Below are 13,487 nucleotides of genomic sequence, written 5' to 3' on the forward strand. Positions count from 1 at the left end.
TAGCCCATTGTGGTGTCTGGATAATTAACGAAGTGAGCTGCAGGGTGGCTGACCCTGGAACATACAGAGGAACCAGCTTTGAAGGAACTGTGAATAAACTTCTGTTAGATTTTCATATTTTATCCTCCATGTTGGTTTAATGGTGTCAGTGTTTGAATGATCACAGAAAATCCATCAAATACTCAGTAATACAACCCTCAGTGTGAGCTGATATAAGGCTCTAGTTTTCCTATGTAAAGGGTAACTGTGGTGTTTATTAACCCCGACCTTATTTCCCCATGTTTGTGTCTAGTTGACATTATGGGAACAACAGTTTCCTGAAAATGTCCAGTACTGAGCACAAGTGCATCCTCCGGCGATGAAACAGGCTGCAGTGTTAATGCTGGGGGCGTCAATGTCCGTCCACTAACAGTGTTTGTTTTGTCACTGACAGGCTCAGATTGTTATTCTACATGTGTGACAACATGATGAAAGGATCCCTACAGAGATAGAGCTTTGTGTTAAAGAGTAAGATCATTTTTGTTTAACCAGAAACAGCCCTGAAATCACCGTCACCAAACCCACCAGACGCCATTTAAATAAACAGTCATGTTAGTGTGTATAGAGGCAGCATGTTGTCACAGCTAACTGGTGCATTAAGGGTTAATTTAATCCAAACCAGAGCTGGTGACTGTTGGAACAGTGGAAAGATGTTTTATGATGATAAAATGACTGTTTATTTAAATGCAGTCTGGTGGGTTTGGTGACGGTGATTTCAGGGCTGTTTCTGGTTAAACTAAAAGGATCTTACTCTTTAACACAAAGCTCTATCTCTGTAGGGATCCTTTCATAATGCTGTCAGACACGTAGAATAACAGTCTGAGCCTGTCAGTGACAAAAACAAACACTGTTAGTGGACGGACATTGTCGAACACGCCCTGAGTGGTCACACTGCAGCCTGTTTAGCTCAACACTGGACCAGTTTCAAAAACTGTTATTCCCATTACTCACTTCTAACCCTTTTCTACCAGCATGAATCAGGTTCCATTCTGGTTCCTGCACCTATTTTTGAACCATTCTGAGCGTTTCAACCAAAAATAAATAGGTTCAGAACCTGGAAAGTTGGTTCCCAAAAAAATAGCAGGTTTTCCTTGACTTGAAGATAAGTGGGCGTGTCATATTCTACAGGATAGAAAGAGATAATGGAGACTTGCACGTAAAAGTATTTTGCTGTCATCATTATTAGGAAGTCAGTGCTTGCTTTTTGGAATAAAAAAATATCTGCAATACCAAAAAAAAAAGAGGCTCAGTTCATCAATGCAATCCGCCATCTTGCTTCCACTGTGCATCAACCTCTGTTTAAGACACAGCCTTGATCACAGTGGTTCTCCTCTAAACCAGACCTGATTTGGTTGATACAAAAACATTTCAAAATGGGGTCCAGGTTGAAACTACCAAACCTTCTCTTTAATATCAGCTAACATGAGCTCTGTTTGTCTGTGTTTTCCTCTTAGTTTTTAAAGAATAGATTGAATTGTGCAGACAGGACGTAATCTCTCAAATTAATGCCAGTGTGGCAGGAGGAGGTAATAATGCCTGAGATGTTTGATTGGTCAGTACAGTTAATAGCTTTCACATTTGCTGTTGTAATATCTAGATGAAGTTTCTCACACTGCAGTGCAGCTCCCAACCTCTTCCTCCTTTGTAACATTGGAAATTTTCAGTGCTGTTTCACTCACTGCTGGAGTGTGACCTGTTCTTGTTATGTGTCATATATTCATATTGTCATGTCACTGTTTTGTTGGTGAGGCTGGATGTTTCTTTTGGAGCCTTTTTTCTTCCCTGCCAAGAAAACCATTCTGACAGAAACCCTTCCTCTTTGTCGTTTCCTGGTGGTCATTTCAGCAGCCAGCGCTGGCTCCCTGAGCCTCACAGATGATGTCGCTGCCTGTTCTTCCACACTGGCTTCACTCCAAAGAATGAGAAGAAGGAGAAAAGCCTGAACCACAGACATGGATGATAATAAGGTGAGCGAACACAACACAAAGAGCTGTGGAGTCAGAGTGAAACAGATTGTGTGTCTCGAGGCCAACAGCAAGCTGCTCCGCATCAGTCATTGTCTTGTTTGTTTGGATAATGATATTTTTACCTTGAACTTAATGTGGTAAAAGGTGGAGGAGGCCCTAATGAACACTGCACAGGTACAATTAAGTTTACTGCTGAGCTGTGCTGCTCAGATGGAACAGAAATTTCAGCAAGCAGTTTCTACAGCAACTTTCATTTCATTTAAAGTGAGGAAACATTTACTTCTGTTATAAAGGCCCAGTCATAGAATTGTGTTTGTCCCTGTTATATGGCGGCTGATCTCGTCCTCTGCTCGGAGGGTAAGGAGCTCCTGGACCTCTTTGTTTTCACTGTTTGTGGACATTAACAGCTGCTAACTGCTACAACGCAACAATCTTACTTGGCGAGATATTTCTGTCCCTCCATTTCTTGATTTTTACCTTATACACAGCACGTGTGGTGGTTTAACAGCACAATGTTCCTTGAACAAGCAGTGTGAATGGTGCTGATGTGTCAGCCCTGCGGTAGTCTGGTGACCTGTCCAGGGTAGGGTTGCAACAGTATTAGATTTTCACGGTACGAAAACCATCTCAGAAAATATTGTGGTTTCATGGTATTACAGACTTAATATTATTATCAGTCAGAATGATCCTTAAAGGGATGAAAACAGAAGGGTTATTGTTGGTTGAAGTACAGATTGTAGGGGTGGGAATCGCCAGAGGACCCACAATACCATATGATATTAAATGTTGTGAAATGCTGAGTATTGATATAAAAATATGTTTCAGTTTATTACATTTTTTCCAACTGCAAATTATTTCACCAAAGGAAACTTTGTCAAGATCAGTTTAACCTCTTAAGGTAAAGTTTTCAGTCTGTTCATCCGACTTTAATCACTGACTGAGACCTCTGCTGATCTCACCAGGAAATAAACACTTTATTTAAATGTTTGACGTCTGTATGTTGTATAGAAATATATTTTCTGCAGCCTGTATATGTGATTTCTATCTGCAGGGACAGATGAGCAGACAGAATATGACAGCAGACATCACCGTGTACATGACTGTAGCTGTTGCTCAGACGTTTCCATGGCAACAAGTGAAACTGAGTTTAGGCCTGTGTATCATCAGCTTGCAGTTTCTGCCCTCACAGACTTTACGTGATGACAGTGAACACGTCACAGTATGACTGAAGTCCAGGAGGGCTCAGTCCACAGGCCCAGAGTGTGGACGTGTGATTCAACCTCTCACTTCAGTATGTATGAAGCTGAGTTCCCTCTGCGCTGCTGAAACTTGATGAATCTTTAATTGCTGCAGTGAAGAGTTTAAAAATGTTAGAGATCAGGAGAGGTTCAGAAACCCTGTTCTGGATGTTTAAAAGTTTCAGATCTGAACCCAGCTTCCTGTTGGTGGTCAGATTTGAGCCTTTAATCAGCCCACAGCAGCAGCAGCTACAGTATGTGGGACAGCAGGAGGTCTGTCCCACTTAGCCATTGACCCAAAACATGGAGACCGGCATCAATTACAGCCGCCATATGCAAAGCACAGGTGGCACAGCGGCAGCTGGAGTCACACTTTGTCAGAGGATGAGTGCCTGAGAGTTTCTGTTCAGCCACAACAAGCAGGAGGGCGAGACGACGATGACGCAGTGAGTCTACAGTACGGCAGATTACTGTCAGGGACTGCTTATGACTCCATGTTGGTTATAGTCGTTCGTCAGAGGCATCACGTTTTTGGGTTGTCCGTCTGTCCGTCCTATTCCTGTAAATGATATTTCTTCGTACAAATTTGGCACAAACATTCACATTAACTCAAAAATAATCTGATCAGATTTTGGTGGTCAAAAGTCAAGGTCACTGTCACCTTGGATCCATCTCATTCTTATGAATACGATATCTCAAGAAAGCCTTGAGGGAATTTCTTCAAATGTGGCACAAACATCCTTTCAGAATCAGTGCTGAAGTGATTAGACTTTGTGGTCAAAGTTTACTGTGACCTTGTCTGTCTCATTCTTGTGAAGGTGATAGCTCAAGGACAACTTAAGGGGAAATTTTTTACAAATTTGGCACAAATGTTCACTTGGACTCGAGTGAAGTGATTGGATTTTTTGTTGTCAAAGTTACTGTGACTAGATTTTGACGGTCAAAAATCAGTGTTTCTGTGTTCTTGCATCAGTCTCATTCTTGTAAACGCGATATCTTAAGAACACCTTGAGGGAGTTTGTTTAAATTTGACACAAACTTCCATATTTATTCAAGAATAAACTGATTAGATTTTGCTGGTTAAAGGTCACTTGGCCTTCTCATTTTTGTGAATGTGATATCTCAAGAACACCTTTAGGGAATTTCTTTAAATATAGCACAGCAGTCTACTTGGAGTCGATGGTCAAGGGATTCAATTTTTTGTTGTCAAAGGTTAAGGTCACTATGACCTTTGTCTGTCTCATTCTTGTGAATGTAATATCTCAAGAATGCCTTGAGGGAATTTCTTCACATTTGGCACAAACATTTTCTTGGAATCAGTGATGCAGTGATAAGATTTTGGCATTTAAAGGTCACTGTGACCTTGTCTGTTTCATTCTTGTGAACATTATATCTCAAGAAGTACTTCAGGGAATTTTATTTTTTATTTTTTAATTTGGTGCAAGCATTCACTTGGACTAAACAATGAACGGATTGATTTTTTGCTGTCAAAGTCACTGTGACCTTGTGTCTGTCTTATTATTGTGAATGTGATATCTCAGGAAGGCCTTGAGGGAGTTTCCTTAAATTTGGCACAAACGTTCTCTTAGTTTGATAAAAAAAAAATTGGTGGTCAAAGGTCACTGTGAGCTTGTTGGTTTTATTTGTGTGAACGTGATATCTCAAGAACACTTTCTCTTCAGAGCAGACAAATGTCTACCTGGAATCTGTGATGAAGTGATTTGATTTTTTTGTTGTCAAAGGTCAAAGTCACTGTGACCTTGTGTCTGTCTAGGTTATATATAGTTTCCTCAAGTTTGGCACAAACATCCACTTGGACTGAAGTATAAACTGATTAGAAGTTGGTGGTCAAAGTTCAAAGTGACTGTGACCTCACAAAACAAACCATAACTCAAGAATTCCCACGCTAATTATGACAAAACGTCAAGTCAAGTGATGACATTTTATATCCCAAAGGTCAAAGGTCAGCTTGACTGTGACATCATCATGTTTTAACATCATATCTCAGGAACAGAGAGGGAGACATTTGGTCAGATACTGAATTGGTGACTCTAATCTTGAACCTGTGCTGATTGTATAGATCTTCTGTGTGTGAAGCATCCATGTTTTCACTGACATGGATGGAGACTGTCAGAGACACTGGACTGGTGGGTGGAGTCATACAACCACAGGGCGGACTGGTGGGTGGAGTCATACAACCACAGGGCGGACTGGTGGGTGGAGTCATACAACCACAGGATGGACTGGTGGGTGGAGTCATACAACTACAGGGTGGACTGGTGGGCGGAGTCATACAACCATGGGGTGGACTGGTGGGTGGAGTCATACAACCAAGTACTCCGACTACAGTACCAGATACATTTGTGTCTCACATACAGTACTTTATAGTCCTCCACTTCTCTGCAGCTGCAGTGAGCGTTACCTGAGCTGCCTCACAACGTGCCCTGGCGCCGTAGCCTTGAGGTATACAGGAGGTTAGAAGAAACACAAATTTGGTTTGTTTACACCAGGGGTCTCATTTATTAAAGTTTCTGATGCACAAGTTTGTGCTCAAAGTTGTGCTTTGTAAAGTTGTCAGAATCAGCCTCTCAGTGATTTCCTGTCTGAAATATCAAAAGCAAAACTTTAGATAAGATCCTCTTTATTAATACCCAGGTATGAATGTTATAGACATCATATATGTGGTATACACTGTGCAGTATATACACTATACTATAACATCTCTACACGTCACGCCCTGTGTGCCATGAAAAATGGATTTTTGACTGGATGCCAGGGGCGCTGCCACAGGGAGGAAAAGGGCAAGTATTCCTGTGAAATTCAGAGGTGATGCTGAACTTTGATGAATCTGGATGGGGGTCAGGAGTCACATCTTGTCAGGAGACCGAAAACTTCAAAAAGTCCGTCCCCTCCGCACAAGAAGACCGGGCAGAATTCACCTCCACTTACAGTGTCGTCTGTATTTGCAGGAAGTGACACATGTCACATCTGGGATTCTGCCGGTGCAGACGGACGGGGAGCAGGTTGGTCAGTCACCTCACGGCGCCAGAGGACACGACGCGACGCCCGCTGACTGATAAATCACAGGACAAATCAAAATGGGGCGACAGGGCTCGGCTGGTGTCACATCATGATAAGAGACAGGAGCTCTGTGAAAGGTATCACTCACACTCTGCTCGCCACAAAAACACACAACTGCAGTTTTTTTCCAAAACATGTTAAAGTTCACCCAAAGCACAAAAACATCACTCACATCTCGCCATGCAGAGCGTTTGGATTTTATGTGCCCAGGCTTTAAGATATGCACCTCTGTAAATGTATTCTGCCACCCTGTGAACAGCGGGGACTATTTTGTTTGGTGCCAATTTATTCCTGATGAGCGACGACAGTGTTCAGCACAAAGAATTAACAGCTGCCAGATCGTTAAAGATAATCATTTGTAGTTGAATTTTCTTCGACTGTAACCGATCAGAACGCTCTTAAAAGTCACTGTATGTATTTTGTATCCTGGCTACGTTTGCTGTCAACAAGCTTTTTAAAACATATACAAATCAGTTTACAAAATGTGTTTAAAGCTGCGCTAATAAATATCTTTTAATTAACCACGGGTCAAATCAGGGACGTTATGATTGAGCTTTTCAGCATTTGTCAAACTGTTGCTTTTAGGGATGCACCGATTGTGAAATTTTAGGTTGAACCTGATGTTTAACAATTGACCGATAGTCGATACCGATGTTTTTGTTGTAGGTCACTTTGCTTCATGTGGTTTTTATTCCCTCTTTTGTTCCAGGGAAACAAACAAATCTTGATTATTAAAAAAATAACTCAGGTTTTTTAAAGTTATTCGTTTCACTACCTTTGAATGAGCAAAAAATTCAATCATACAAATTTATGAAACAACCTTTAATATAACCTTCTTCTGCATGAAAAGCATCTCCAAAAGCATCTCAGTCTTTTTATTATATAGTATATCCTAATTCCCTCTCTGATGTCTATTTTATATTGCTGTGAAAATATCAACAGATTTCTCCATCAAACAGCTGCATTAAAACATTTTTTATGACATTACATTTGAACACATCATGAGAGTGTCACATTTCAGCGTTACCAGAGCTTGAATGCATCAAAATGTAACTCAACCAGGCGCCCAGGAACGCCGCTCAGCCTCGCAGACAGTTTTTGTATCACAGCAAAAACCCAACACAGCATTTAGACCTCCATTATAAAGAGACGTCTGTAAAACTGTTGACATGTCCAACTGCAAACAAGCTCAATTCTGACTCTTTCTATTGTGAATTTTTGACCTATGGAGGTTGTTTATTTGTAAAAGTTTTCTTAATGCTGAGAAAAAAGTGTTTTCAAACTTTACGCTGTGACGTCATCACAGCGTAAAGTTTGTGAGCTGAGCACATATTCACCTCCTGCACACCGCGGCAGTAAACCCAGAAGCTCGGAACTTTTTGGTGTATGTGCCAGGCGAGTAACTCGATTAGAATAAACTTGCGCCATTTTACCATCAGGTATCTCGGTACTTACTAAGATCTCTGAATCAATGTAGCCTCCGTTAGCTGTTTAGCTCCAGCCGATTTGTTGTTAACAGTGTAGCATCATCAGGGAAACAATAGGATGCGTTTCCTGACGAGGCGACAGTGAGTTTACTGCGCCCTTTCATTTGGACAGGGCCACTGTTCTTCCCATACACGTGTTATGTTGTCTTCAGGACGATGGGACGCAGTTAGGGTTCATTTATGCTCAACGGTAGATACAGAGACAGATGGAGCCTTCTGTTTTACATTGCGTTCATTTCATCCTTATTTGTGCACGTTTTCTGAAAGCCTATGAGTACGAATGAAACAGAGATGACATATACTTTTTAAATAATGGCGGAACATAACAAAGTGGTAATATGTTGTGTGAAGTGTTTGACTCCGCCCTCTGGTGCCATCTATTGGCTGTATCTGTACCAACATAAAGGACCCACAGTAGTATGAGAACAGTGATGGTTTTTAAAATGGACCTATCTATTTTCGCACATAAAGGGTGAATAAATGAGCTGTTCGTCTGGAGCCCAGCTGTTTAGACTCGTGTGACACAACAGAAAAACATCGGCCACTGCCGTTGGTGATGTCATCTCATTTGCTGACAGGCCAGTGTTAGTCAACAAGGAGAATATCAGCCGATAAATCAGTGCATCCCGAACTGCTTTTGTTCAACAGCAGTAAATTCAATCTTAACACACTCAGTCATGTCTTTCTTTTCCAGCTGTAGTGTTCAGCTGTTTCCTGTCTGATAAAATTACCTGACCAATACCAAAACGCCGACACAGAGACGAGCTGGTGGAGCATTTAGCTGCCAAAGAAATATTTTCCGCAGGAGTTGGTGGAGAGTAAAACAGAGCTAAAAGAGGTGTTTAATTTTTGCTCGTTAGGTTGCCAGATGAATGCAAATGTTGCACCATGACAGCTGGATGTGTAAACTGTTAACTAATTCATTGGTTACAACATTTTTATATGCTGATGATGCGTCAGTATTTTTTTTAAGTGTCAAAAAAAAAAAAGAAGCAATTTCATAGTCAAAGAATTTCAGGAAAACAGGAATCCTGAGGGTGAACCTGTGTGGAGTGAAGATGCTTCAGAGAAATACAGTAATAAATATGTACCTTCAGTGTAAACTGCTGTACATACGAAACAGACGCCTCGAAGCTTTGGTATCAACAGTGACATCACTGGAACGACTTCCCAAAGAAAAAGTTTAATGATCTTTATTGTATTTGAATGGCAGCAGCAATCTGAGAGAACCATATCTTAAACCTGGGCAAATAAAGACAGAAAGATCTGCATGTGTCATCACTTCAGAAGCTAAATGCATTCACTCAAGGAAAACAGTCCTGATTTCAAAATTAACAAGATCATTATCTCAGATTTCTGAGAAAAACTTAAATGAAAAAAAAAAAATCTGCTGTTGTTTTTTCTTAATTACCCAAATTAGTATCTCAAAATGATTAGAGAAATTTGATGGAAAAAAAATCTGCTGTTTTTCTTGAATTAACAAGATTATTGTCTCGAAAATATAAGAAACAAAAATGCACTGTTTTTCTAAATTAATGTTCAGAAATCAGGAAAAGATTTTTCATGAAAAAATTCTGCTCTTTTTCTTCTGAACTAAGAGACGGGTAAATAGTCACATAAATTGTTGGATGTTATCACTGTGGATTTATTATACTGGCTAATGTTAGCATCTGGGTTAAAAACAGGAAGTTTCTCTCTCTCTCTGTGCAGCGTCACAGAGACATTTAACATTAGTAACGTCATGAGAAAAAATGCCTTGGTGGACACAGAACGTTACCAGAGAGAAGTCACTCAGTGCTCTGTGGTGATTTAGTTAATCTAGAAGTAACGTGCAGAATTTTTTCCCCCATCGTCCAATCCACTGGTTAAAGAGTAGGTAGCATTTCAGTCAAAGATTTTCTTTGGCTGACTGCAGCCCAAGTAAATGCTTGTTTTTCTGAATTGAAGTGATTGTTTTTTGAACTGACGAGATAATAAACTGATGTGAAAACTGTTCCCAGAATTCTGAGGTAATAATCTTGTTAGAATTAAAAGTTTTGATGGAGAAAACACATTTGCCCTGTTTTTCTGAACTGAGATAATGTCTTTATTTCAAGTCTCAAGTGAATGCATCACACTTCTGTATGTCACCACTGAGGGCAGAGGGGAGAGGATATCTGTGATTTGCGTGAACTGCCCCTTTAAGAGAGCTGTTGATGTGTTTTCAGATCCGTACAACCCTGTTAAAACCCATTGGGGTCTCATTTCAAAACGATATAGACGTCAGTGAGGAAGAAATAACAGTTTTTTCTCCGTCCTGTAAAACTTGGCAGACAGAATCCAACAGGTTTGTGCTGTTATGACAATGAGCTTATACTGTGTGAGCGTTTTTAGGTCCAACTCGAACAAGAACGTGTCACTTTCATCAGGTCTGCTGTCGCTCACGTGGTCGGTCTCGGTGTTAAAGTCAGCGTGTGCTGTGTTGTTGAATAATGCAGTGACACAAACGGGTGCTTCCTCAGAGAACTGGATTCAGTGGCAGTATTGAAGATGACACATTCCTTGTTAAGAGCGTTTTGCGCCTAACCAACCTCCGTCTGTCCATCCCGACACTTCTCATAGACACGTCGGCTTCACGAAGCAGAGCACATTGTAAATCCTCTGGCGTCTCACATTGAGCAAAGGGTCCCAGCGAGTAGTGGGCCAACATGGGTCACCTTCATCTCAAAAGTCTCTCCAAAGACAGATGCATCCGTTCACGCATCAAACCCCACACCGTCTGTTTTCCCAGCAGCCCCTCCCACAGCGGCAAAGCATGATTGGTCACAAACTCGTCGATAGGTGTCAGTTTCTCTGCGGTAAATTCCACATATAGTTAAAAAATATAAACTTGTTTCCATCTCTTGTTGCGTCACCAAAACCACAATTTTTTTTTTTTTTTTTTTTTTTACATTTCTGAAGAGGAACAAACCCAAATGTTTGTCTCACCCTCACACTTAAAGCTGAATGAATGAGCACATGAAGAGTCCCCTTCCAAAGTGAGGTATCCACTGTCTGCAAAAATGACATCTACTCATACAAAATTATTCAAAGCTTTAAAATCAAAGCAAAGTCCAGTATGTTAAAGGCTAATAAATGATGTAGGTCCTTGTTTGATGAAATAAAAAACTTCTGCAGACTTTGGGAAATCTTCTTAATCTTAATTCAGTGTTAAATTTCAATTCACAACTTATATTTTCTACATGTTTTTATTTGGAAATGAACTCTTCATCCTGCAACTGAAAACACAACAACAAACAGTCAAAGAATTTCATTGTGATTTGACTCGATTATAACTATATATATACACATGTGCTTCCATCTAACATTCTGGGTAACAAAATTATGTTAATTAATTAAGATTTAAAATAAAAGAAATGTGGCATTAAAGTAAAGAGCAGAGCAGAATGAGCCGAGTGCTGCATGTGGACAAACACACATCCACCTTAAATCTCGTGAAACACTTCATCACAGTTCTTCTGAGACAAAAGTCTTAACATTAATATTTTTCTTTTACATCGAGGAATGTTCAGGAACAAAAAAAAAAATTGTGTTTTTTTTTTGTTTTGTTTTTTAATTTTTATATTTTTTATATTTTTCCTGCACTGCATCGTCAGTGTCTCTTCACTGTACACCTTCTGAACCCCACTGAAGCTCCAATGATATTTTCTTATGAACAAAGTTTGCATGTGTGTGTCATGTGTAACAGTTTGTATTTGGACAGGCGTGAAGCAAGAAATGAGGTGTGTACTTCCTGGTCCCCTCCCTCCCCCATGGTGCGGCGGCGGCACCCTCTCCAACGATCTTCTCACGGGCGTGGGTGGCACAACACATCTGCTCTGAGTCATGATTCACAAAAAGAGATTAAGTGTGATTTTTGTGACAGAGAGGGAGAGGGGGGCGGGGCAGGACGGAGTCGACCCTTTCCCCCACCGTCGTTTGACACATAGAAATGGCTCTTTCTTTCATACCAACCCTCCCCTTTTTGTCCGTGGAGGCCAGCTGAGCGAGGCCTCTTATTGGTCAGAGAGCAGCAGCAGGAGGAGCCAGCCGAGGCCCAGCAGCAGGGACAGGCGCACGGGCTCAGCTCCACGGTCCGACAGGCCCGGAGAGGGAAGGGTAGAGTCTCCCTCATCGCCCCACAATCTGTCGTTCTCATTTACCTGAAAGGAAATGGACGCATGTTGTGATTAGTCATCAAGTTTTTTGGTACAATAATAAAACATAGTATTTTCTCTGCCTCCAGATCCCACACCAGGAAACATCTTCAGCAGGAAAAAAACCTCCGAGGAGAGGAGACGTTTTATGTGAGTATAATGACAAAATTTCCCACAACCATGGCTGAAAAGTAAAACGAGCAATGGTGAGGACATTGCCACTTATCAGCCGGTGCAATTTCACAGCAAGAGGTGATTTTCTCTGCAAACATATTCAGAATAAACTCTTCAATCAGACCAGCTCCATCTTCAGATTCTTTTTCTCCTCTCCTTCTGTTCACTGAAACCTTTTTAACCCATCAAACCTCCACTGCACTGTGTTCACTTCCTGAGCCAATCCGCTGAGTCTATCCTAGCGGACACTGAGCACAAGGCAGGGTACACCCTGGACCAGTCAGGTAAAATGAAGTTTCACAAACAGTGTCATAAATATGTCATAAAATGAGTCATACTATACAAAAATCACGAAAGAAAAGTAATACTAGTGTGCTGTAAAAAATCACTGAAAAAAGTCATAGTATATTATGTCGTCCAAAATGTCATTAAACAAGTCATAGTATAGTCATGTTGCACGGTATACCGGTACTAAAATAGTACCGCGGTACTAGAGTATTCCAAACGGTACTATACTGCATTTGGAAAATACTGGTACTTTGTAATTGATTCAATTAATTAATTTAGTTAATTTATTTTACTCAATTATGCACACAAAACAACTTTCTTGTTCCTATTGGAGCACAGATTGCACAAGTGGTGTGTATGACAACACCTGTATCAACATTCGCAGCTGGCACATGTGAAAAAAGATAAGAGAAAGTCTGCCTCGCAAAGGGAGACAACACGAGACAACACAAACTTGGTGGGACATTTGAGTTACCAAACCGTGACGTCCGTACCGAGGTACTGACCGAACCATGATTTTTTTGGTACCGTTACACCCCTACTATTTATTGTTCTAAAGGTTTGTATCCAAAAGGACTTTTCCTTAGGAAAAGTACCGAAGAGTATCGAAAAGTATCGAAATTCATATTGGTATTGGTACCGAAACAAAGATTTTGGCATCGTGACAACACTATAGTGTAGTATGTCTTCAAAAATCCCGAAAAAGTTTCATAGTATAGTATGTCATACAAAATGTCATAAAGTGAGTCAAAGTATGGCATGTCGTCCAAAATTGTGAAAAAATGTCATAGTATAGCATGTCGATGAAAATCATGAAAAAAAAAAGTCTTAGTATAGCATGTCGTCCAAAATTGTGAAAAAATGTCATAGTATAGCATGTCGTCCAAAATCATGAAAAAAAAGTCATAGTATAGCATGGCGTCCAAAATTAGGAAAAAAAAGTCATGGTATAGCATGTCGCCCAAAATCATGAAAAAAAGTCATAGTATAGCATGTCGATCAAAATCATGAAAAAAAAAAAGTCATAGTATAGTATGT

At 40.5% G+C, this 13,487-nt stretch overlaps 1 protein-coding gene and 1 long non-coding RNA gene across 2 annotated transcripts in view; one reads left to right on the forward strand and one right to left on the reverse strand.

Annotated features, from left to right (window-relative positions):
• Positions 1-1,883: 1,883 nt before the first annotated feature.
• LOC126401089 (uncharacterized) overlaps positions 1,884-13,487 on the forward strand; it is a 16,245-nt gene continuing 4,641 nt past the window's right edge. Inside the window, exons 1-3 of the long non-coding RNA XR_007571041.1 lie at positions 1,884-2,006; positions 6,214-6,402; positions 12,077-12,445. This is a non-coding gene — a long non-coding RNA (uncharacterized LOC126401089). The remainder of the gene's footprint in view (positions 2,007-6,213; positions 6,403-12,076; positions 12,446-13,487) is intronic.
• gfra4a (GDNF family receptor alpha 4a) overlaps positions 10,791-13,487 on the reverse strand; it is a 225,559-nt gene continuing 222,862 nt past the window's right edge. The window contains exon 8 of the mRNA XM_050062149.1: positions 10,791-11,993. Within this exon, the coding sequence (XP_049918106.1) occupies positions 11,847-11,993 (147 nt within the window). The 3' untranslated portion in view covers positions 10,791-11,846. The remainder of the gene's footprint in view (positions 11,994-13,487) is intronic.

This window comes from Epinephelus moara, chromosome 14 (genome assembly GCF_006386435.1).
Source record: "Epinephelus moara isolate mb chromosome 14, YSFRI_EMoa_1.0, whole genome shotgun sequence".
Lineage (NCBI taxonomy): Eukaryota > Metazoa > Chordata > Actinopteri > Perciformes > Serranidae > Epinephelus > Epinephelus moara.